At 42.9% G+C, this 24595-nt stretch overlaps 1 protein-coding gene across 4 annotated transcripts in view; it reads left to right on the top strand.

Annotated features, from left to right (window-relative positions):
- The window catches only part of NFKBIE (NFKB inhibitor epsilon), a 45823-nt gene that overhangs the window by 10441 nt on the left and 10787 nt on the right, over positions 1-24595 (top strand). For 2 of the 4 annotated variants that reach the window (XM_061624853.1, XM_061624854.1), the window contains exon 3: positions 1884-2440. The exons of 1 other annotated variant lie outside the window; for it this stretch is intronic. In XM_061624853.1, the coding sequence (XP_061480837.1) occupies positions 2046-2440 (395 nt within the window). In that variant the 5' untranslated portion in view covers positions 1884-2045. Of the gene's footprint in view, positions 1-1807; positions 2441-24595 lie in introns of those variants that run through there. One more of the 4 variants, XM_061624855.1, reaches the window with a different exon arrangement.

The following is a 24595-nucleotide window of genomic DNA, read 5'->3' as shown; positions in this document are numbered from 1 at the left end:
TTCATCTTGGCCCAATCCTGCTTTCTGTATGATATGTTCTCAGGGCCGGCCCCAGGCATGCCTGGGGCCCTTGGACACTAGCCTGCCCTGGGCCCCTCCGCTCCCCTTCCGCGATCCGCAGAAGCAACCGCGGCTTGCCAGATGGGAGATTCCAAGCTGCCCGCCATCCCTACTTCACCTACCTTTCTCTCTGCTGTTTTTTGTGGCTGCGCGCACTGCGTGTGCAGGTTTGCCATCAATCAAGATGGCGGCCAAGGTTTCCCTAAGGGGCTGAAGCTCTGCCACCATCTTGGTTGATGGCAGCAATGGGCGCGTGTCACACGCTTGCGTGCCATCAACCAAGATGGCGGCAGAGGCTTCAGCCCCTTAGGGAAACCTCAGCTGCCATCTTGAAAAACAGCAAAACAGCAAAAAAACAGTGGAGAGAAAGGTAGGTGAACCGGGGGGATGGTGGGCGGCTCAGAAGCTCCTGTCTGGCGAGTGGAGGGGCCTCTGTAGCTCCAGGGGCCCTCAGGCCAGTGCCCCACCTGGCCACCCTTTAGAACCAGCCCTGTATGTTCTGCATATAGATTAAACAAATAGGGTGATAAAATACACCCTTGACTCACAGCCTTTCCATGACTCACACCCTTTCCAATTGGGAACCAGTCTGTTTCTCCATATTCTGTTCTTACAGTAGCCTCTTGTCCAGAATATAGGTTGTACATCAGAATAATCAGATGCTGTGGCACCCCCATTTCTTTTAAAGCATTCCATAGTTTTTCATGATCTACACAATCAAAGGCTTTGCTGTAATCTATAAAACACAGGGTGGAAGTCTCTCTCCTACTTCATTCCTATCTCCTAAGCCCCATTTCCCCACAATTTCTAGTTCTTCTTTGTTCCCTACTTTTGCATTCCAGTCCCTCATGATTATCAGAGCATCCCGTTTTGGTGTGCAATCAATTTCTTCCTGTACTTCTGCATACAATCTCTCCATTTCCTCTTATTCTGTGTTTGCTGTTGGAGCATGGACTTGGATGATGGTTATGTCGATAGGTTTCCCATTAAGTCTCATTGATATCACTCGCTGACCTTACGTTATAGCTCCAAATTGCTTTTGCTACATCACTTCTCACTATTAAAGCAACCCTGTTTCTTCTTAATTTGTCATTTCCTGCATAAAATATTTTGTAGTTGGCTGACTAAAAGTGTCCCATTTCTGTCTAGTTTAATTCACTCATGCCAAGTATTAATATTAATATGTTCCATTTCTTGTTTGACAATTTCTAACTTTCCCTGGTTCATGCTTCTCACATTCCATGTTCCTATTGTCTATGTAGTACTACTGCGGACTTTCTGTTTGCATCTGTGCCCTTCAGCCTCGGGACTTCCTTTCGGCTTTGACGCAGTGGCGTCGTTAGTCACAGTGCTGTTCTTCCCCAGTAACTCAGTGAGTACCATCTGACCTGGGGTCTCATCTTCCAGCACTATACCACTACTATACCACTAACAGTACTTGCGTATGCCCCTCCAAACTGAAGCAGAAAGCCAGGCAGTAGGGGGCGTGGCCCGTATGTGTGTCGGCGTCTTAGGCCTTTCACTCAGTTTCAGTACCTACAGGTTCAAAATCCAGAACATAGCTTTAGTGTTGATTCCTCTTGTTTATGCGTACAGATAGTGTTAAGGCCTGTACAGGACTACTTTTACACATGAACGTGACCGTACGAGTACGCCAGACACATTGCTTCGGAGCGAGGGAAGATTAATTTTTCACAGCTTTGTAGCTGGGTGGCGCCTGTGGGCTCAGTCCCCAGGCAGAAGGAGGCGGGTTATACTTCGACGGAGATGGGAGGAGCCCAGCTAGTTAAGGCTCGGCATAGCTCATTTCGCTTCTCTTTCAGACGCTCCGGATTGACCTCTTTCGGCATGCGACCTCCGCGGGGTTTCCCTGCTGCGTTTTCTAGGATGCTACTTGCCTCGAGCCTCTAAACACCAGTAACCGAACTTTTATTAGCCTCGCATTGTGGAGGAAAGGCTCCCGGCCCTCCCCGTGCTGCATTACCATGTCGGATAGACGGAACTACGATGGAAAGAAAGAGGCACAGGTGGAAAGGGGCGGCTCGTATCTGGAAGAAGGGCAGTGCGACTCGGGCATAGGTTCTATCCGCTCCTTGCATGGCCAGCTTGCGGAAAGCGAGCCCCAGTTGTCGGCAGCCCGAGGGGTCCCGTTGGGCACGGGTGCCGATCTCCCGTGCGTAGGCAAGGAAGGACCAGCAGACACCTCCTTGGAGCCCGACGAAAGGCTCGATTCTAGCTACGGCTCTTCATCCTTGGTCGAGGCCCTGGCGGGACTGGGAAAAATCCCTAACCTTAAGAAAGAGGAGGAGGAGGAGAAAAACGAAAGAGCCAGGCAGCAGCTGTTGGAGACGTTCGTTTTCATATCCGAGGACGGAGACACGTGAGTGGCCCCAAAAATTTGTTCTCAGAAGCTGATGTTTATTGCGTGCACGTGTCTTTAAGGAGCAGCGCCCGTCGGAGGCTGGAAGAAGCCTTGAAGGGAGGAATCTACTGCCTATTTTGGAGGGGTGGAGGTGGTGCCAAGGGTCTGCTTAAAGCTGTGCCTATCACTTATTTGTGCACTCAAAGTATGCACTCTGGCGCGCGCACTTGCATAAGGGCACACACTTGCGCACTTGCTTTCTGCACTCTGGGAAATACAGGGAAGATCGAGGGAGGCGAGAGTTGGTGGAAGAGTGACGTTACTAGTTCAGTCAACATTTCAAAACCTGCGGGCGCTTCCAGACGGGTATTTATTGTGGAAGCTCTTCTCATCCGGACTAGGGTTTTTTTGGTGGTGGTGGGGATAGCATCGGTATAACGTTGCTAACTTCAAGTGCCAGCCCCTAGCTCTCTCTCTTCTCCCCCTCGCCTCCCATTCAGTTTTTTTCTTTATGGGCAAAACCTGATAAGCTTAAAAAAAACAAAATCCAGTTGCCAACGTTCCATTTACAATATTAAGCCCCTGCCTGGAAGTGTCATGTTCTCTAAAGTAAAAGCAGCCCATAGGATCATGATGTCTTCAAATACAGTGGCAGACCTTCAGATTAAGGGGAAGCTGTGTCGTGTTGGACAATGTCAAAACATGCATTTTGTCAATCCTATCCACATTAAAGCCTTGCCAATATGATGCAGGCTGCTGAAAATGTTACTTTTGTCTCTTGCACCCTTTTCAGATTCTTTATGGGAAATTCTTTAATGTGGGATGTAGCTAGGGTTGAATGGATGTTGGGAGGAGGGGGCTTATTGTTGAAATCTGTTTTGTTCCTCCCCTCAAACCTTCTGTGAATTTTGTTGGCTGCAGTGTTAGTATCAGTTTTGTTCTTTCATGGGGGTTGCTCAGTTCCTTACATGCTCTATGATAAATAGATTAAATGTATGAGCTCTTATAAATCTTGGCACAGCACTCCTCATTTTTTAATGGCTTCCATCTGCACAACCTACCTGTGGAGTGGGCAGATGGAAGGAGCAAGAGGTTCAACATGAATTGACAAGACTGTCTGAAAATTTGGGGGTGTTGACCCCCAAATCCAGGGTTCTCTTGGATCACCTTAGTACTATGACTGAGAGATTCATGGAGCTGTTGAAAGCAGTAGATTGCAATTGCAATTGCAAAGCCAGCTGAACGCTGGGGTGCTCGTTGGTAACTGCCCCTCTGGCATGAAGCCACCAGCGGCCCCTGATACTTTGGTTCCAAGCCTATACTTCTAAGCAAAATGCTTTTGCCTTTTAAAAAATATAGAGGTGAAATTGTGGCATCCATTAAGTTTTCCATAACCTCTAAGCCATTTATGATTTTTATAGCCTGCTTTGTAGCTTTAGAGTAGAGGCGAGTCTGATGACTTATTAGTGTGAAAAGCCAATGTCTTGGGCTGTGGGCACACTAGTCGCTTCAAAAGCAGTGAGAATGGTTTTTCTGGCTGCATTTTGAAGCGACTCTGCCCTTGGCTGGACACACTTCCGTTCCTCACTGCTGACTTCAGGCCTTCCAGGACTGCCCACAGCAAAGTGTTGGGCCAGTCACTGTCTCTGCCTGAGCCTACAGCAAAGCTTTCATTGGTCACACCTAGAGGGACAATGGGTTGATCCACCAATCGGCTGCGAAATCTGTCTGAAGCTGAATTAAAAAAAACACTGGAGCTGATCTGACCAGGTTTTAGAGGGAAGAGGGGCAGAGTTTGACTAGTGTTGTGAGCCCCCATTTTTAGAAAACAGAGATGGAGTTGCACTGGAACCAGCTCAACAGTAAGTGTGTCTCTACCCTTAATCTCCACTGACTCCTACTTCTCTGATGTAATACTGCTAGTTTCTCTCATAGCCTCGTTCTGAGGCATGTTCCAAGTTCATGCTTTCTTGTAGCTTTTTGGTTCACTGTGGGTCTGCTCCATATAAAATATAATCTTGTATACGTGGAGGGGAGTTGTATTGTGCAGGAAGTAATAGGCTTCGCTCTGCTCTTTGATCCCGTAAGTAACACACCATCAGTGGCCTCTTACTTCCTGCTTATTCTCTGTCCTGAATGACCGTCTTCTCCTTTTCCCAGCCTGCGAATTCTTCCAGTTTCCACTCTGGCTAACTAGACATGATGGCACCATGGCCTGTGCCATGGCAGGATTGGGGACAGCTTTGTGTGAATGAGTGGGGGGTGGTGCTGAATCCTTGTCCCACTCGTGTTTTTTCCCCTCAGTTCCCCCCCATTGCTTTTTTTCTTAGATGGGACATGAGAGAAGTATGCCCCACTGGGGGAAAGTGTGGCATGGGGAAGGGTTCAATACCTCCCTTCTGCCTCCCCTTTACATTATCAAATCACTTCCTCCCTCAACTCTATTTGTGTGGCAGGAGACTGTATTCTGAAACACAGGACTGCTGCCATTGTGCCTGGTCATTGCTGATTGGCTCTTCTAGTTCCAGTGTTCATGTCAACTTTGTGATGTGCATCTGTAGCTATGGAGGGAAACTGTCAGTTTGAACAAGATGATGCCGAGAGGCCTTCAACCTGATCAAACATTTATTTGCAGTGGTGATGGGAAGGCAAGTAGACCCATCTTAATTTGCAAGGGCTTCTTGGCCTCTCCTAGTTTGCACGCTTGGGTAGGAGCAGTAGTGCATGACTCCTCCCCCAGTCTAGGCAATGACAACAAGTGATACAGTGAGTATGGGATGACTCCAGTGATGAAGGTATCCTGCTCCCCAAAGTGTTGGGTGCTTGAGCTTGAAGCTGGTAGGCTGAAAGTGGGAGAGTCTAGTCTGGTTAACCTTCATCTCTTCCTAGAACCTGCAGTGTCCATCTCTTTCTCCTGTCTGATGAAACAATTTGTGCAAACCTGAGAGTTTGCATGTCCTTTCAAGAGGAGAAGTTGATCCATTCAAGCTTGTTGCCTATTTTGTTTGCTTTTTGTTTCTTGTTTTGCTTGAAGGAGCAGTAGCTGGCCTTGTGTCCTTTGGCTGAGAGCATCCTGTGTGGCAGAGCTGGGATTATTTTATTCACTATTTCTCAGCAATCTCCACTGGGGAATATCACTTCCTTGTAACAGTTCTAGTGATGAAAGAACAGAACTTTGTGGCTTCAGATTTCTGCTTCCTGTTTTTTATAGCTCCCATAGTCAGATTGGAGATGGTTCTAGAGTGGATCACTCCCCCCCCCTTCTGATCATTCCAAATTGGGGGCGGGTGGGCAACTGTGTTAGCCTATTGCAGCAAAAAATCACATACCCAGTGCTGGTTTACATATGTGTACAACATCAAGTGATGACTCCCATGTGTGAATTGCTTATCACAAATAGAATTTTCCTATACCTTCTACACAGTGCTTCTCAATGGAGTATATTCACAAATTTAGCCTCAAATGTATTTCTCATTTAGTTTGGGTGTTTTTTAATGTGAACGTCCCAGCCTTTAAAACAGTGGCCATAAGCTGCAGAATAGGTTTGTGATCTCACCTTTTCATATAGTTCTCCAAATTCTTTTCTGTTACTTCTCTAAATGTCAGCTCTCCAGTTCATACATCTGTTTCTTCCCCCTCCCCTGCTTGATCCCTGTCCAAAACTTCTGAATTCTGTGAGTCTAGTGTATTACACAACAGATACACAGAGGGGAATTAAGTAGATCTGTGTACATCTTTGTATGATTACATTTTTCCTGAATCCCTAATTTTTGGAGGGGTTTCTGGGCAGAGTTCATCCATATTTCCTGGAAATGAAACTTTCGAGTCAGTTTTGAAGAGCTTTGCCTATATATTCCTGCTGTAGTCAATCTCTATGGATAGTGGTATTGATTCAAGCTAGTTAAAAGTCCTTTTGAGCTGCTATACCTTAAGCCCTTTAAAATCTCTCTCAAAACATGATAATAGGTTGGTTCCTTTTTGTTCTGCACAGAACCCTCTTTGTTTTGGATAGAGCTGCTAATACTCATTCTGTTGGCAAGTGCGGTGAAGAGCCTTCTTATTCAAGATGAGGTATCTGTTAGACAGGTAATAGGAAACCTGTGACCCTCCAAATGTTGTTGGGCTACAACTGTTATCAGTTGTCAGGTGTGAGTTGTAATCCAGCAGCATCTGAAGGTCGACGGTTCCCCATCCCGTGCTGTAAGAGGTCAGTTGGCTACACAGTGTGAGGGGAAAAAGATTGCTGTGAAAAAGTAAAAGGCAGCCTCTGGTCCCCACTGATGGGAAATGAGACTCCACTGTGAGCAAATCTTCTAATCTGACAGTGGAATTATGGCTGATCTGCTGTTCCTGAAATGTGGATCCCAGAGACCATTTGAATGTGGTGGCCATTTTGTTTTAGATCATGCAAAAGATTTGACCTTGTCGCTCCTTGTTCTAGTGAAGCACGGGATTCCTCAGCCTGGGCTGCAGTCAGGGAAAAAAACTGCCTTTTGTTCTGTATGGAAACAGTTGTAGCTATTTTGGTAGGGCTGAATATGTGTGCAGTCTCTAGTGGGAGGAGGCGGTGGGGAAGCCTAACTCTGTGGCATGTGGTTAGTGCCATATGCTCTACTGACTGATGGTAAATCACGTGTCAGTGACTTCTAGCCTGAGGTTTGAGTAGACAATGGGAAAGTCAATGAGTATATTTAAAACTTGTCTTGGTGTGTGAGTGGGTTGTTTACTCTTCATGTGGTGGTGCCTGTAGGCAAGCAATAGTTAAGACTGCTTAAGCTTTCCTGCGTGGCCTGGAACATGCAGCTGTTGAGGGATGCACACATTTACATCTATGTCTTGAAGAGAGGAGGGCAATAGCTTTGTCAGGAGAGCTGCAGTCTTTAATTGATTTAGATTGGATTAATCAAAGTTGTTTTTAATTAACCAAAGAGGCATCTCAGAATAATTGGTAAATACTTTTTTAAAGAAAGTTAAAATTACTTTTATAAAAACTTGCACATGGCAAGTGTGTGTTTCACACAGAAGGGAATGCCTTTTTCTCTCCCCTCCCCCTCAGTCTGTGTTCTCTTCCTCCAACTTTCTTGCCAGAAGAAGGCAGAACACAAGAAGAACCTGCTGGATCAGGGCAGTGGCCCATCTAGTCCAGTGTCCTGTTCTCATAGTGGTCAACCAGATGCCTGTGGAAGACCTGTAAGCAGGAAGTGGGTACAAGAGCATTCTCCCCTCCTACTGTTTCCGGCAACTGGTATTTGGAAGCATACCACCTCTGACTGTGGAGGCAGAGCATAGCCATCGTGGCTAGTAGCCATTGGTAGCCTTATCCTCCATGAATCTGTTTATTCTGCTTTTAAAGCCATCCACGTTGGTGGCCATCACTGCCTCTTGTGGAAGCGAATTCCATAGTTTAACTATGAGTGTGTAAAGAAGTGCTTTCTTCTCTCTGTCCTGAATCTTCCAGCTTTCAGCTTCATTGGATGTCCACGAGTTCTAGTGTTATGAGAGAAGGAGAAAAACTTTTTGCTATCTCACCTTTTCTCTAAACTAAAAAGCTCCCAAACTCTGCAACTTTTCACAGCAGACTCACTCTATCCCTGATAATCCTGGATGCCCTTTTCTGAACCTTTTCCAATTCTACAATATCCTTTTTTAAGTGAGGCAACCAGAAGTGTACACAGTATTCCAAATTGGTCACACCATAGATTTGTATAATAGTATTATCATATCGGCAGATTTATTATCATTTCTTCTCGTAATGATCCCTAGTTTATAGTATGCCTTTTTTGCAGCTGTTACACACTGGGTTGATAGCTTCTTTGAGGTATCCACTATGACCCCGTTCTTGGTCAGTCATTGTCAGTTCAGACCTCATGAGCATATATGTGAATTTAAGATATTTTGCCTCTGTACGCGTCACTTTACACTTATTTACTTTGAATTGTATTTGCCATTTTACCCCTCATCCACTCACTTTGGAGAGGTCCTTTTTGGAACTCAATGCAATCTTTTAGTTTTAGCAGACCTGAACAATTTAGTATCATCAGCAAACTTGGCAACCACACTGCTCACCCCTAACTCTAGATCATTTATTAACAAGTTAAAAAGCACAGGTCCTAATACTGATCCTTGGGGGATACCACTTTCTATACCTCTCCGTTGGCAGAACTGTCCATTTATTCCTACTCTCTGCTTCCTGCTAGGTAACCAGTTCCTGACCCATGAGAGGACCCTCCTCTTATTCCATGCCTGTTAAGCTTACTCAGGAGTCTTGTGAAAAGTTTTTTGAAAGTCCAAGGTACACTATGTCATCTGGATCACCTGTATCTATATGCTTGTTGACATGATCAAGGAACTCTTAATAGGTTAGTGAGACAGGACTTACCTTTGCAGAAGCCATGTTGGTTCAGCTTCAGCAAGGCTTGTTCTTCTCTATGCTTGGCAATTTTATCTTTAACAATACTTTCCTCCAGTTTTCCTAAGACATATAAGCTAACCGGCTTTTAATGTCTGGGATCCCCCTTGGATCACTTTTTAAAAAGATTTGAGTAATATTGGCCACTTTCCAGTCCTCAGATATGGAGGTGGATCTGAGGGACATGTTCCATATTTTTGTTAGAAGATCAATAATTTCACATTGGAGTTCTTTGAGATTTGTCAGTTTTTATTTTTGCCAGTTTTTATTTTGTCTATTACACTTAGTTCTTCATCTCTCATCACCACTATCTGCCTTAGTTCCTCAGACTCCCTTCCTACAAAGTGAGGCTGTGAACACACTAGTTGGCCACACCTGGAGGGGGAAATGGATTGATCTGCCAGTCAGCCGTGAAATTTCTTTAAATTAAGAAAAACAATAGTCAAGCTGATTCTATCAGGGTTTACAGTAAAAAGGGGCAAGGTTTGACTAGCATCATGTGCCCCCATTTTCAGAAAAGGGAGGTGGAGATGGACTGAAACCAGCAGAAGAGTGAGTGTGTTATGTTATGTTATGGTTTATTTCTATGCCACCTTTTGGTCTTTGTGGCTCACAAAAAACCAACACAAATACAAAATACACATCAGAAAAGAACAATACAGTTTACAAAAATTTAAATAACAAAATATCAACATTGTTAAAAAAGCAACAGCAACATCTTTCAATATCAATACAATAACAATCAGTACTTTCCTAATATTTTGACGATGTCTATTAGTTCTTAATTCAATGTGTTGACATCAAATCATGGTGCCACTGGGGTGTCCTTCTGGTACTGCACCTGCCAGTCCTGGTGCAGGAAAGGGAACAGGAGCAACCCCAGCTTTTTGCCAACATAGCCGGTATCCACAGCAAAGCAGTACTTCAGCTTCAGTGTGTGTCTCTGTCCTATATCTTCTGCTGTGAAGACAGATGCAAATAAGTCAGTCAGTTTCTCTGCAATCTCCTTATCCTACTTTAGCTCACTTTTGACTACCTTGTTATCCAAGGGTCCAACCGCCTCCATAGGTGGTCTCCTGCTACTAATGTATTTAAAGATTTTTGCTGATGGTAGGCTTTGTTTTTAGCAATATGATTCTTAAGTTCTTTTTAGCATCCCTTGTTTGCTTGCATTTCATTCACCAAAGTTAGTATTTTGTATTCCTTTTTTTTACTTCAGTTTTTTGAAGGAAGCCTTCTTACCTCTGATAATGTCTGACTCTGCTAGTTAACAACATTGTCATACTCTTGGCCCTGGTAGTACCTTTCCTTATTTGTGGTATTCACTCTAATTGAGCTTCTAATAGTGTGATTTTAAACAATTCCCAAACAGTTTGGAGTGATTTGGCCCTCTTGACTTTGTCTTTCAACTTCCTTTTTACCAATTCCCTCATTTTTGGGAAGTTTCCTCTTTTGAAGTCAGATATGGCCGTGTTGCATTTTCTTGGCAATTGGCTATTTACATGTATGTTTAATTTAGTAGCACTATGGTCGCTGCTCCCTAGTGCTTGAAAAACACATCTCACATCAGGTCCTGAGCACCACAAGCATCAATAGAAGACAGCAGCTGCAAAAATGCAATGCTGCCCACAAGATAACACTTTGACTCCTCCTCGTGGTTCACTCAGCCAGTCACTTGAGTATACTTCTTTAGTTTCAGTTTGACATTATAGAAATGATCCCTGAAAGTATAGGGAATGCCTCTTCTAAGAGGTACCTGCTGCAATATATATGAGCATATCTATGACCTTGTTTTCGTCAAACTCAGTGCAGATCTAATCAATTGATGATAAGCCAGCTCTGGTGAAGCAACACAGTTAACTCTGTTACATGTTCAGAGTTAAGAGAATCATTATTGTCTTCAGAGAATTCATGTTGCTTTTCTAGCAGAATCCTAAATTAGTCTAATATTGTACATCTGGAAAGGATTGTATTGCAGACCCTGGGTTGTTTCAGAGTTTGTAATCTGTCATTGGAGAAGATGCTGAATGTTGTAGTATATGCATATTACAGGTAAGCATTTAGAAGCCACTTCATACATGTCAGGTAACAGCTGGAAATTTAGCATGGGACAGAGACATAAATGAGATTTGCATGATCTCCTTCATATATTGAAAGGGTGCATGAATGAATTGTGCTGAGTAGCCCTGCCTCATCTGCCACTAGCCATGCCTCCCCATGTTGGCTTCAGGTGAAGAGGCTCTTGGGCCAATTAGGAGAAGCCATCATGTGGTGGAGCCTTATGCAGACATGCAAACAGGTGCAAGTACAAGAAAAGTGCCTAATGTGCATTTGTGGATTAGGCTAGGCAGCATAATCCCCTCGCACATGCTTTTAATGCATTGAGGAAGCAGGATCATATGAATTCCCCACCCCTCCAAGGTTTTTGCACAATTAATCCATTTAATTGTCTAGGCAGGAGCCTGAGCAAGTATTCATAATGCACGATATCAAATGTGTAACTCTCCTATGATTGCAGGAGAGAATGAAATGGGAAATATATGATTAATATCTAATTTATGTAAGAAGGTATTAAAGCAGAGGGATTCTTCTAAGATGAAGGCTTCAGGAAATCTTGATGTTTTGCAAGAGAAAGTCCAAGAAAAACCAAACACCCATGTTACATAAGAGTTCACTGTAATTTGGTCTGAATAGTGTGATAATGTTCTCTATTATATTCTTGCCTTTTATAGTGTATACTCATCACGAAAGCCACTGAAGAAGACTAACTGTCAAAACGCATCTGGCTATGGTATACATTGTGCATTCTATGGGCATTGATTTATGTACATTGGCCACTGTTCACAAGTTGCCCTTGATTTTCACACTGATATTGCCTTGATTATATTATATATTTTGTATTTTATTGTGTTTGGGCATATCTGTTTACATATTCTTTGGCCATCTTTTTAATACTATATGAGAACACTTATAAGGATTTTATTGTTTATATGTATTAAAATTTTGATATTATTTTGTAATGCATTTTATGTCTGTACCTTAATTTTGTTTTGGAGCACTGTTTTTGCGTTAAGGTGGATTTTAACTTCACAGTTCTTGTTGTGGTAGAGTGAATGTGCCACTTCAGACTACAAGTGAGGGATACCATGTAAAGTAACCTTCCTGCAAAAGAACTAGTATAATAGGGAAGAAGGCACTAGCTAAGCCTGTTCTCTGTTTTGCTAGTTTTCTGTTTTGCATGGGATTTTCACATACAGAATGGCTTGAATTTATGGTCCGCATTTGCAGTCAGAAGTGATATAGGCCATTCTGCTGCCTTATTTCCACCTTATTTTGCTGATGTGTAGACTGGACCTAAAGAAAATTATCCTAGTACTTTGTAAAGGCCTTTACCCTGGCCTTTGACACCTTAGATATGTGTTTTCAGGGCCCACCCTATTCCTGTGATTGTAGTTTGTATTAAACTGCTTTTAATACTGACTTTTAAATTGTTATAACCCACCCTGGGACCTTTTGTTGAAGGTAAGAAATCAAATAAATACATGGTGGGGTGGTGGAGGGAGAGGAGGGAAGAACAACCTTACACCGTGGAATCTGTTACAGCGAATGAATGATCACCTGCTGGCTCCAGGTGGATGGTGGGATTTTCAGACGGCAGGAACCATTTTGAGTGCTGATATCTCCTAGGGTGAGATTCTCAGGTCAGGTCTCAAATAAAGCCAGGGTTTAAACTGTTCAGTGTTTTAAAAAAGGAAAAGAGACCAAGAGCCATCAGTATCTGACTATTATTTGGAATGTTGTATTACAGAGATACAACTTGCTAGGATATGTTACACCCCCCCTAAAAGCAGTTACTTCTATGAACAGGTTTTGTCCCCCCCCACCCCCACCAGTGGAATAAGCTATTCTGTATTTCCACTAGACCAGGGGTTCCCACACTCTGGTCAGTGGACCCATAGTGATCCATAAGCTTCACTCAGGTGGTCCACAGTGTATTGGTGAAGAACAATAAGAGCAGCAGCTGTGAATGGTGGGCGCAACATATTAAATATTTGTGTGGATTTTTAGTTTATTTGATAATATTTGTATACTGCTTACATGAAAAGAAATCTTTAGTTTACAAAAGTTTACAAAAGTAAAATACATATTGACCAATGTCACAGATTATAGAGCAGAAGGGTACAATACTAGTGTTCCAGAAAAGCCTGAGCAAACAAATATTTTTTTACTAAACAGCAGAAGCACCCAACAGTCAGTACCTGCAGAGTAATAGGAGGGCGTTCCAGGGACTAGGCACCACCATGGAGACAGGCCGCTTCCATACTGCTGCCGATGACACCCAAAAGGTCGTAACAATATTAGCAAGGCCTTCTCTGATGATCTTAGTGATATTATATTAGTGAAAATCAGATTGATTTTTAATTGTATTGCTATTTATAATATATATTATATTATAAAATACAATATAGGGAGAAAAGAAACAATAAAAATACAATTAAAAATAATGCAGCATCTAGCACAGTGTATTACAATTGCTACAACAGAGAGAAAATTCATTAAGTGGTCTGCCAAGTCCCTCAGCAATTTTCAAGTAGTCCATGGAGAAAAAGGTTTGGGAACCACTGCACTAGAACAACAGATTGTGTGGAGTAATTTTGTACTCCTTCATGGCAAGTACCTTTTTGGCTTACTATAGAACAATGCAAAAACCCCCAACAACTTGGCATTCCCTAGCATCTGGGAGATAACTAGATGCCAGCGAGGCACTAGGCCAAGAGCCAAATGAATAAACTAATTACTCAGTTCATGGGAATATTGCATCGCCAGATTGTGCCAGACATATTGGCGTATTCACAAGGTAAGGTGCTGGGACAAGCCATAACATGTTGCAATATGTCACATTAGGGCTTCTGTGAATTTTCTAGCTACGAAGAGCCAGTGTGCTGCACTCTTCAGTTACTTGGACTTTACCTTGGGAGGCCTAGACTTAAGTACCACCTCTGACACTGATCCAGCTAGTTTGGGGGAAACTCACTACCTCTCACTCTTATTTCATGTATAGGACAGGGTTTGTGTTTGAGTGAATGAGGAATCTTGGCAGGACTTGTATCCAAATACATAGCCCTTCCTCACATGTCCAGCAATAGGCAGATGTGCACATCTTTAATTCCCTTTCCCGTAATTGGATGGGCCATTGATTAGAACAAACCCAAGGGGCAGTATTCACAAGCAAAGGAAAAACTTCTAAATGTGATTATTTTTTAAAAAAATCAGTTGCAGTTATATCCTGTCATTTTAAAAATTAAATAGTTTTTATATCCTGCTCGTTTTTCCTCAAGAACTCAGAGCAATGTATTTTCTAAAGAGAGAACAGGTATCTGAACCATGTCTGCAAAGGAAGAATTGAGAGCACAATCCCGATTCTTCCTTTCTAGCTGTAATTTTCTGCTACAGAAGAAGGCACCAAATTCAAAAGGTGCTGAATTCTTTCTGTTCAATTTGGCCCCATAGATGAACCTGTGACATGCCTGACATCATAAGATCTCAGGTAATGGACAGGTGGGTGTGGTTTAGGGAAATCTACTCCATGAGCCAAATGGGGAGGCTTGGTGGGGCCTAATTAGGTTACTGGGCCAAAGGGTCCCCACTGGTATTATCCAGGGCTTTTTTTTTTCCTGATGGTACTCTCTGGTACAGAGTACCATCATGTCTTTTTTTGCTGCCCATGGCAGCTATTTTGTGGTGGCACCCACAGCGCTTTTATCAAGATATGAGTACTGACACCTCATTTTTTAGGGGAAAAAAGTGGTGTTATCCCACTTTTTCCTAAATTAGAAAAATGTACTGTCCATCCCTTTGTTTCCCTTGGATTAATGAGTGCACCCAGAAGCTTTTTCCATCTGAGTGAGATCCAATGCTATAATCACAAGATGAGTCTTGATAAATTGGGAATTTGCTGCCTTTGTAGATTTGGTGCATGTACTATTAGTTCACTTCACGTGTGCACCTCTTAAATTACACAGCAATTTGAGCTTGTTATGCAAGAAACTAGCACAAATGATCCTGGATGAGTGTTAAACAGCAAGCCAAATGTAGCTTCAGTCCTAATACTTGAAAGCCTTCTAAGGTTGTAACATCATCTTTTCGCTACTAGTGTATCTTGGACTTCTTCAAAAGGACAGCTTCTGTTCATAGATTTTCTCCAGCAATGTGAAAGACCCAGGCACTCTTCACAAATGCCCCGTTATGTATTTATCCTTGATACTCATTCCTGTAGGAATATCCCATGTGATATTTGTTTCCTGAAATGGATGGGGAATTCCATAATATGAAAAAGATGGTGGTAGCAGTAGGAGCATCCAAACAGATGGCTGAAATAGTTCAGATTGTTTTTGTAGGGGAGGGAACAGATTTACGAGATAGGCCTATGTCCCTGTGGGCACGAGCAATTCTCATGTCTTGCCTTCAAGATACCTACACTCTGAAATCTATAGCTGCCCACTTGATAATGTCAGGCCACCAACAGCAATTAGGGAAGTAAAGTACAGTATATAATACTTGGGGAGGCTCAAAAACTGGAATAGCAGAGTTATATTGTAAAAGGTTTTCTGTTGTCCAGTTTCGTTTCTTTATAAAAGGGTCACTAAGGGCAGTTAAAAAAATCTGCATAGAACAAGTATGGAATTCTCCTATTTAATTTTTTTCTGGGGAGGAGACTGATTTCTTGCTACCTCAGCCATGTTTTTACTTTGTTCTGTTTCTCAACCATCTTTTTCCTTCTTTTCATAGCTAATGTTGGATTAATGGCTCAGTTGCACACATTTCCCAGCTCACTTCCTAAGGAAACAACATGAATAAGTGGTAATGGATGAGTAGTGTGATTGCTTTTATTTGTTTTGTTTCTGTTGGTATAAGAGCATGCAAGTCTAAATCTTCCATACTCTTAAGCCAACAATTTCAGTGCTAGAGCACATGCTTTGCTTGCATAATTTCCCTGGTTCAATTCCTGGCATTGCCATTTAGAAGGATCAGGGGAAAAGGTCTCTCTGCTCTGCCCAAGCTTCTGGGGAAAGGGTCAGTGATGGGCAGAAAGAGTAGATCTGGATCTACTGATAGATCTCTGTGTGTTTTGCAGTAGATCAGCAAGAATTTGACTCCCAATTGTTTAGTAACAACAACAACAAAATGACACTCCTTACCCTAAAATTATAGTGCTGGAATGAAACGTTTGTGGTAACTAGAAGTGGGTTTTGCATGGGTAGATTGTAAAGTAAAGTACAGTATATAATACTGTTCAGTTTGTTACTTGAAACAAATTCCTTGGATCAGAATTATTTTAACTGCATGTCTTGTGCATGAAGTTCTGGCTGGTAGATCTTGGGTTTTTAGTTAAAAAAAACACAAAGAAGATCTCTCAAGCCTCATGTCTTCTTCAGGGGAGGACAGATAATCCTGATCTAGTTGGGCAAATAGTCTGATCTAGTAAAAGGTGGCTTCTTATACGTAAATAGAATGAGAATATAGGCCCGCATTGTACTGATCCCCATCAGCTCATGGCTGCTTTAGAGAAGAGAGGACCAGCCTCTCTGCATATTCCTTGGTTGTACAATGCAGTGAAAATGAAGCATTGGGAAGCTGTTGTCTGAACATCCCAGTTAAAGGCATATTCTTTATCACTCTGACTTTTGAATAGTGAGTTGTGGCTTGAAGGTTGGTTAAAAGGCACAGAAAGGAATGCACAGGATTTGGAATTCGAGAGGCCTAGGTCAGGTTCCAGTCTCATTGTATATACTCAGTGGATTCAGGCCAGAGTTTCCCACATCTAATACTATAGTGGTGGCATTGCACCTGCTTTACAGAAAGGCTGCAGGAAATGTACGGAGGAGGTGATAATGCCCAAGTACTTTATGCATTTTATTTAAACAAGTTTCTGTTTGCTGCTGTCAGTGCTCAGTTATGTACTGCTAGGCTGAGCTGAGGGGATGGAAAGAAAGAAGGGGGGAGGAGCATAAGCAGCATAATAAACAGGTCCCAAGATTAGAACTGGACTCAATCTGTGTGTGCTTTTCTCTGCTTACCTGCATCATGTTTGGGAGGAAGGAATTGAAGCTATAAGTTTGGCCTGGAAATAGGGTTATATTCCTAAGTGAAGTGGAGAGGCATTAAAATCCAGGCTAAGTAAATAGCAGCTGAAGCTTCCCCACCCCTTCTTGCCTCATGATATGCATGAGCAGGGACTTCCCACATTGACACCAAAATATCCCTACTCCTCTGTGCAAGTGCATATTAGTCTTTGTAGTGACTAGGTAGACACCGTTCTCCCATGACTCATGCTCAGACCTGTGCATGTATGTGTGCACTCTCAGTTTCAAGCCACTTTCCTAACTACTGGGTGTCCTACTTAGTCCTTTTCTTTCCTCTCTTCCCTCCCCCTCAAGATTTGATATTTTACCAGGTGTTGCAGACAATAAGGACTAGAAACCACATTCCATTTATTTTGGACATTCAGAAGTGAATTCAGATTCTTGTGCAGCCTAAACAGTTCCACCCATGCACATAAAGGAGGCACTGGAAGGCTTGGGGAATCCCAAGTGTATGTGATGGGGGTGGGGAGATAACTCTAAGGCTGCATTGGCAATGTGGTGTCCTTGAGGGCCTCTGACTCCCACAAAGCCTCTGAGGGGCTCACTTCCCCTCTCTCATGAGGTGGTGTGAATGGTTACGTTTCTCCTACCCCCAGCCTCACCCCCACTGAAAAGTATATGGAGCTGAAGGAGGAAATTGGAAGAGTGATGCTCTTTCACCTGGTGGTGTGTCTCCATTCCATTTTCTGTGCTGGTACAGCTGTGTTCTGTTAGCTGATACAGGCCATCCATTTACTGCTAAGGTAATATTCACATTAGCATGCAGCTGGTGGGTTGCCATTTAACATTTTGTGAATGTGTGGCTTTTCAGGCTGGTTCTGTACGTAGAACAGAATGAGGAGGTAAGCTGGGCTGTGCCATTTCAGGCCAAAGGTAGTGGGCACCCTTTTTAAATTGCTATATATGGAAAAGAAACTTCCCTGAGAATAAAATTTTGAGAGATTGTAGCCTAGCCTACTCCCTGCTCTGCTGATTTTCTATTTGAAACATAACAGAACATTGAAAACATAATTGCTTACCTATAGTCTGAAGTGGTACATGCCATTCTTCCTCCTCATTCTACTGTGTGGATAGGCTAAACTCTATTTCCTCCATTGCAAGGGGGGCAGCTGCTTATATTATTACTATTTATATAGTACCATCAATGGGTGCTTTGCAGAGCCACATAAGCAAAAACAGACAGGTCTGTGCCCCAAAAGAATTTGTAACCTAACCACGTGCTTGAGTCCCATCCCTCTCTGCCGAAGTATGAAGAAATGGGAATCATATGGGACAGGTGTAATGGCAGGGTTCCTGTTTACATACAGTGCTTGAATGACTTGGGACCAAATCATCTGGAAGTGCCTCCTCCTCTGGACAAGTTACATTTGGATCCAGCCCGTCAAGTGAATATTTGGAAAAATCTTTCAATTTAAATGTTGAACCAGATAATGCTGCTTGGTTATCTCATGATGGCCCCCCTTCCCCCAGAATGGGAATGGTTGTCTTTGCTAGCTCTTGTGGAGAGTTCTTGGGGAAAGTGGCTTGCTAGAAGAGTCTCAGAGAATCCTGTGTGCTGTGTCAGATAAAAGCAGCAGTGGTTAAAGTTCAGTCCAAATGGCTTTGGAAAGTCCCAGCTCCTGAGAGTTCTTATCTGCTGTGTACTTGCTAGGGAGCAAGAATAATACACTTAAAGCCAAACTAAGGATAATTAGTTTGACTTAAAACACAGTCAACCCTCTTTTTTAAAATCCAGGTACATATGATGTTCCCCACAATCTACTGGTTTCTTCTGAAACACTGTGCTCTGATGTACTGTGTTCTGATGTGGTATCCCCAAAACCAGCTTCAGTCTGAATTTAAAACTGTCTGAGTGGTGAATCTGAGGTGTATAGAGTGGAAATGTTTACTGGGAGTGGCCCTATATGCCTGACATCAATCCTACTTATGTTTATTCAGGTCCATTGAAACCAGGGCCGGGGAATCTGGGGATGAAAGCTCCACCAATAGGAGTTGGGGTGGGCGGAGGAGTGGGGAAACTGGCTGAGGACACCAGGAATTGCAAAATCAAATTGAAAAACAACCTTGCTGTGTTTTGAGCTTGTAATGTGCATGTAGTCTGAGAGAGACAGAGTGTAGAAGAAACTGACAAGAGTGTGTCTGTGGAAAGAACAATAGATCCTTGAAAACAAGAGCAAGCAAACCAGCAGTAATCTGGCACCAAACAGTGCCCAGGCTGTGAACACACTAGCTGCCAAAGCAAAGCATTTCCATTAGCCACACCTGGAGGGGGAATGGGTTGAACTGCCATCAGCTGAGAAATCTCTTTGAAGTGAATAAAAAAAATGCACTCAAGCTGCTCCCACCAGGTTTTTCAGTAAAAAGGGGCATGGTTTGACTAGTGTTGTGTGCCCCATTTTTAGAAGAGAGAGTTGGTGACTCACTGGAAGTGGCAGAACAGTGAGTGTGCTTCTTCCCATAGTTATTGGAATTGGATAGATGTGGAAATCAATGATTTGATCATGGATGAATAGGCTCACCTGGCATGTATTGCCGAGACCTGGGTGAGGGAGCTGGGTGGCACATATCTGACTCAGATCAGCCCATCTGGGTATTCGGTATGGCATCAGCTCAGCTGGAGGGGCGGGGAGGAGGTTTTGTTGTAGTGCTTAGGAGTTCACTACCTATCACCGCGAAACCCCTCTCTCTTGGAGCTGGCCTGGAGGGCTTGCATCTGATCTTGGGCAAAAGAGACAGATTAGAGATGCTGTTGGTGTACCACCCTGCTGCTCAACAGCCTCCCTGACCAAGCTGGCTGAGGTTGTCTCAGGTGTGGTGTTGGAGGAGCCCAGAACAGTGATTTTGAGTGACTTCAGCATCCATGCTGAGGCTGCCTGAGGTCCAGCTCAGGAGTTCATGGCCTCCATGGCAGCTAAGGGCCTGTCTCAAATGTTCATTGGCCTAACACATAGAGCAGGGCATACCTGTGATCTAGTTTTTGCTCCGTTTGGGGAGGGTGGCGGTCTGGAAATTAGTGGGATGGCTATCACCCCATTGTCTTTTTTTTTCATTAATTTTTATTCAAATTTTCAAAGACAAAAAAACAAAAGAAAACAAAAACAATTAAACAATAAAATAAAATGTTGACTTCTGATTTGTCGCAGATCAGTTATAAGTCTACAATATATAACAATCCTATCTCTAAAATTATATTATAAAATCACTTTCCTCCAGTAGTTATCTTAATTAATCCTCAAATCTCATAAACATTATTTTATTCTTTCCACAAAAAGTCAAAGAGAGGTTTCAATTCCTTGAGAGATACATCTTTCAATTTTTCTCCAAATAAACATGTCGCTTAATCCATCTAATTCAAATCTGTTAGGCCCAATAATTTCAATAGCCATTCTTCCATTATCTATATTAATTCCATCTTCCATCTTCAATAATCCTGTTAAGTCCAGTAATTTCAGTAGCCATTCTTCCGTTATCAGTATCCCATAATAATCTTGTTGTCATAGCCATAGTCCAAGTAAACATATCAATTAATCCATCTAGTCAAATCTGTTAAGTCCAATAATTTCCATAACCATTCTTCCATTATCAATATTAATTCCATCTTCCATCTTCAATAGTCCTGTTAAATCCAGTGGTTTCCGTATCCATTCATCCATAATCAGTATCCCATGATGATCTTGCTGTCATAGCCATAGTCATATAACAAGAGTCTGATGGGAATTTCCCCCATCACAAATATGTCCTTGCCATCAATTCTGAATATGTTGTTGAAATATTGTTGTAAGGTCACATCTCTGCTCTGGGTCTATCTCTGCTCTGTCACATATTTGTAGTTAATTCCATAAATTTTTTCTATATCAAGCCCCATCACATCATTCCAGTCAAGAATTCTGAATATGTTGCTGAAATATTGCGGCAAAGTCATATCTCTGTTCTTCTTTTTTACGAAATGCACTGGCTCATCTCTTAAGAGTTTCTCCACTGTCACATATCTGTAGCCAACTCCATAGATTTTTTCTATGTCAAGCTCCATCACATCATTCCAGTCCAGAAAATTATCCAAGACATTGATGACTTTACCACCAAAATCTTCATTAATTTCTTGAGAGACAATGTTGAATTCCAAACAGTAAACTTTATTTCTAACATCCATAAACTCCAAATCTTTTTCCAATTTCACATTTGTTCCAATCTCCAGGGCTTGTAGCTTCCCTATCCCATCAAACTCCTCTCTCACAGAATCCACTATTTCTTTAAGCTCCTGCGTCATTTTATTAAATTCAATTTTCATCTCCTGTCTACTCTGTCTCAGGGTTTGTTTCGTTATCTCAATCTCATCCATTATTTTCTGAAACATAATTTCTTCCATGGTCTCAATCACTTTCCTGGCTGCCATTCTTAAAACCACAGAAACAAAAATTATTTCAGCCACAATTGGGTTAATATTCCAGGCTTGCTTATATCAGTGTAGACAATACAGCCTGCCTTATCTCTATGTGTTCAGGAATACAAAACAAACTTAGTTCCCAACATCAAAACAATTAGTGGCGTCGTGAACAAGCAGATTCGTCAAAATGAAATAGACCAAAATAAAATAAAATAAAATAAAAATTTTCTCCTTCCTCGAAATAGAAATCCCTCTTCCGTTGGTATCTTTAGAATGCACCTCTAGGACAGCTTTTTGTGATAAACAAAGATAAGCTTTTTTGATTTCTTTCCTCCTTAATTTCGTTAGTGAAAGAGAAAAGCCATAACTCACCTAAAAAGTTCTTCACAGCTGATTCATTGACAAATCTCTTTTTTTGCTGCACCAATTTAAATCAAGTGAAAAAAGAAAAAAGAAAGAAGGATGCTTATCTGCCTGTTAAAGTCCGTTATTCTTTAAAGAAAAGATAAACGTGTCGCTGTAATCAGCTAGAGCTTGATGAAAGTCCATCCGGCATTGCAGTTTGAACCTTCTCTCATAAATAAATGAAATCCAGTCCTCCCCACAAAAACAGGCTTTGTGGTTAATCTCTTACGTTTCTCCCTGCCCGGGAGAAATCTTTACCAGTCAGTTGTGACTGATTTTAAAGCTGAAAAAGCTTCTTCTGAGACAGGAGCTCGGCTCAGAGGCAGCACAGACAAAGCAACCCTTCCCGGAAGTCAGCTATCACCCCATTGTCATGGTCAGACTACTTCCTGGTGAGGTTTGGTCTTGCAGCGGCAATTCTCCCCTGCAGGAGTAGGGGACCAGTTAGGATGGTCTTCCCCAGAGACTGATGGAATATATTAGATTCCTGAATGCTCTGAGGGATTTTCCACTGGATAGAGCAGGTGATCTTGTTGAGGCCTTAGTCTCACTATGGAATGAAGGGGCTCATAGGGCCATTGACACAATTGCATTTGATGGCCCTCTCTGGTGCCATGGAACCAACTTTGCTCGTTGGTATACTGAGGAGCTGCAGTTGATGAAATGGACCGTGTGAGGGCTAGAGCATAAGTGGTGTAGATCTTGCTCCAGAGCTGACAGAGCACATGTTTGGACTCACAGTCAGGCCTACCACATGGCAGTGGTGATAGCAAAGAGATCCTATGTTGCTGCCTCCTTTGCATCCTTGAGGAACCGTCCGGCTGCATTGTTCTATGTGGTCCAGAGGTTGGTCACTCCTGACCAGGGGGATGGACCTCTGGAGCACACAGTGGCTAGCTGTAACTGGCTGGCTAAACACTTTGAGGGCAAAGTCTCTTGGCTCTCAGTGATTTAAGACACTACTATTGTGGCAGTGCAACTATCACTAGAAGCTAAAATGATGAAACTGAGGTTATCATACTTTGGACACATAATGAGAAGACATGATTCATTAGAAAAGATAATAATGCTGGGAAAAACAGAAGGGAGTAGAAAAAGAGGAAGGCCAAACAAGAGATGGATTGATTCCGTAAAGGAAGCCACAGACCTGAACTTACAAGATCTGAAAAGGGTGGTTCATGACAGATGCTCTTGGAGGTGGCTGATTCATAGGGTCGTCATAAGTCGTATTCGACTTGGAGGCACATAACAACAACAACAATTGTGGCAGTGCTAGCCAAGCTGTCCAGTGTAACATTGAACCCAGTGTTGTGGGATCAGTTCCAGTTAATGCGGCCTGATGATGTGGACAAGACCTTGCAGTGATACACCCAGCCACCTGCTCATTAGATCCTTGTCCATCCTGGCCTCTTAAAGCTAGCTGGAGTGGGATGGGTTGCAGGTGTAGTAAACGCATCTTTGTGTGATGCCCACTGCCCTTAAAGGGGCAGTGGTACTTTCACTTCTTAAAAAGCCCACACTGAACCCAGTGGAGTGTAAAAACTGTAGACCAGTCACAAACACCCCTTTTTTGGCAAAAGTGGTGGAGAAGGTGGTTATAGATCAATTGCAGTTATTCCTGGATGAGAGTGATTATCTAGATCCATCACAGTCTGAATTCAGACCTGGTTTTGGAACAGAATCAGCCTTGGTTGCCCTGATGGATGACCTTTATTGTGAGAGAGACAGGGAGAGTGTGACCCTGTTACTTCTGCTCTATCTACCAGCAGCATTTGGTACCATTGACCATGGTATCCTCCTGGACTGACTCAGTGGGATGGGTATTGGAAGCACTGTATTACATGTGGTTCTGCTCTTTCCTTCAAAGTTGTGTCCAGAGAATAACACTGGGTGAGTGTTCCTCAGATCCTTGGCACTTGTGGTATGGGATTCTGCAGGTTACTATTGTCTCCCCAGTGCTTTTCGACATCTATATGAAACCATTGGGAGCTGTTATTTGGAGTTTTGGAACAAGGTGTCAGCAATATGCTGATGACACACAGCTCTATTTCTACATGACATCTGAATCTGGAAAGGCTGTAAATGCTCTGGATCAATGTCTGAATGCTGTAGTAGACTGGATGAGGGCCAATAAACTGTGCTTGAATCCTGGAAAGATGGAAGCTCTTAGGGTAGGTGGTTCCCATGTCCAGCAGATAGGCAGATTGCCTGTTCTGGGTGGGGTCATGCTCCCTCTGAAGGACCAGGTCCATAGCCTAGGGGTACTCCTGGATTCATCTTTGTCACTAGAGGCCCAAGTATCCTATGTGGCTAGGAGTGCCTTTTACCAGCATTCTCTGATTCATCAGCTACAGCCGTTCCTGGACAGGGATAGACTATTTCTGTAGTCCATGCATTGGTAACCTCAAGGCTGGATTACTGCAATGCGCTCTGTGTGGGGCTTTCCCTTGGCCCTGGTTTGGAAGCTCCACCTGGTGCAAAATGTAGTGGCCGGATTGCTGATGAGAGCACATAGCCAACAACATGTGACACCACTTTTAAAACATCTGCACTGCCTGCCCATCTGCTACCAAGCCAGGTTCAAGATCCTTGTATTGATTTACAAAGCCCTGAACAACTTAGGTCCAGGGAATCTTAGGGATTGCCTGAACCCTTATATCCCAGCTCGATCGCTGAGATCATCTGTAGGAGTAGCTTTGATTGTCCCCCGAGTTGGCGAGGCTTATTTAACATCAACATGAAATCGAGCCTTCAGTGTCATCGGCCCAGTTCTCTGGAATACTCTGCCAACAGACACTCAGCACACCTCTTCTGTTTTAACTTTTAAGCGC

The sequence above is a fragment of the Rhineura floridana genome, chromosome 4, assembly GCF_030035675.1.
Source record: "Rhineura floridana isolate rRhiFlo1 chromosome 4, rRhiFlo1.hap2, whole genome shotgun sequence".
In the NCBI taxonomy this organism is placed as follows: Eukaryota; Metazoa; Chordata; class Lepidosauria; order Squamata; family Rhineuridae; genus Rhineura; species Rhineura floridana.
Note: the sequence above shows the minus strand (reverse complement) of the source record. Positions and strands in the feature narration are given on the sequence as shown.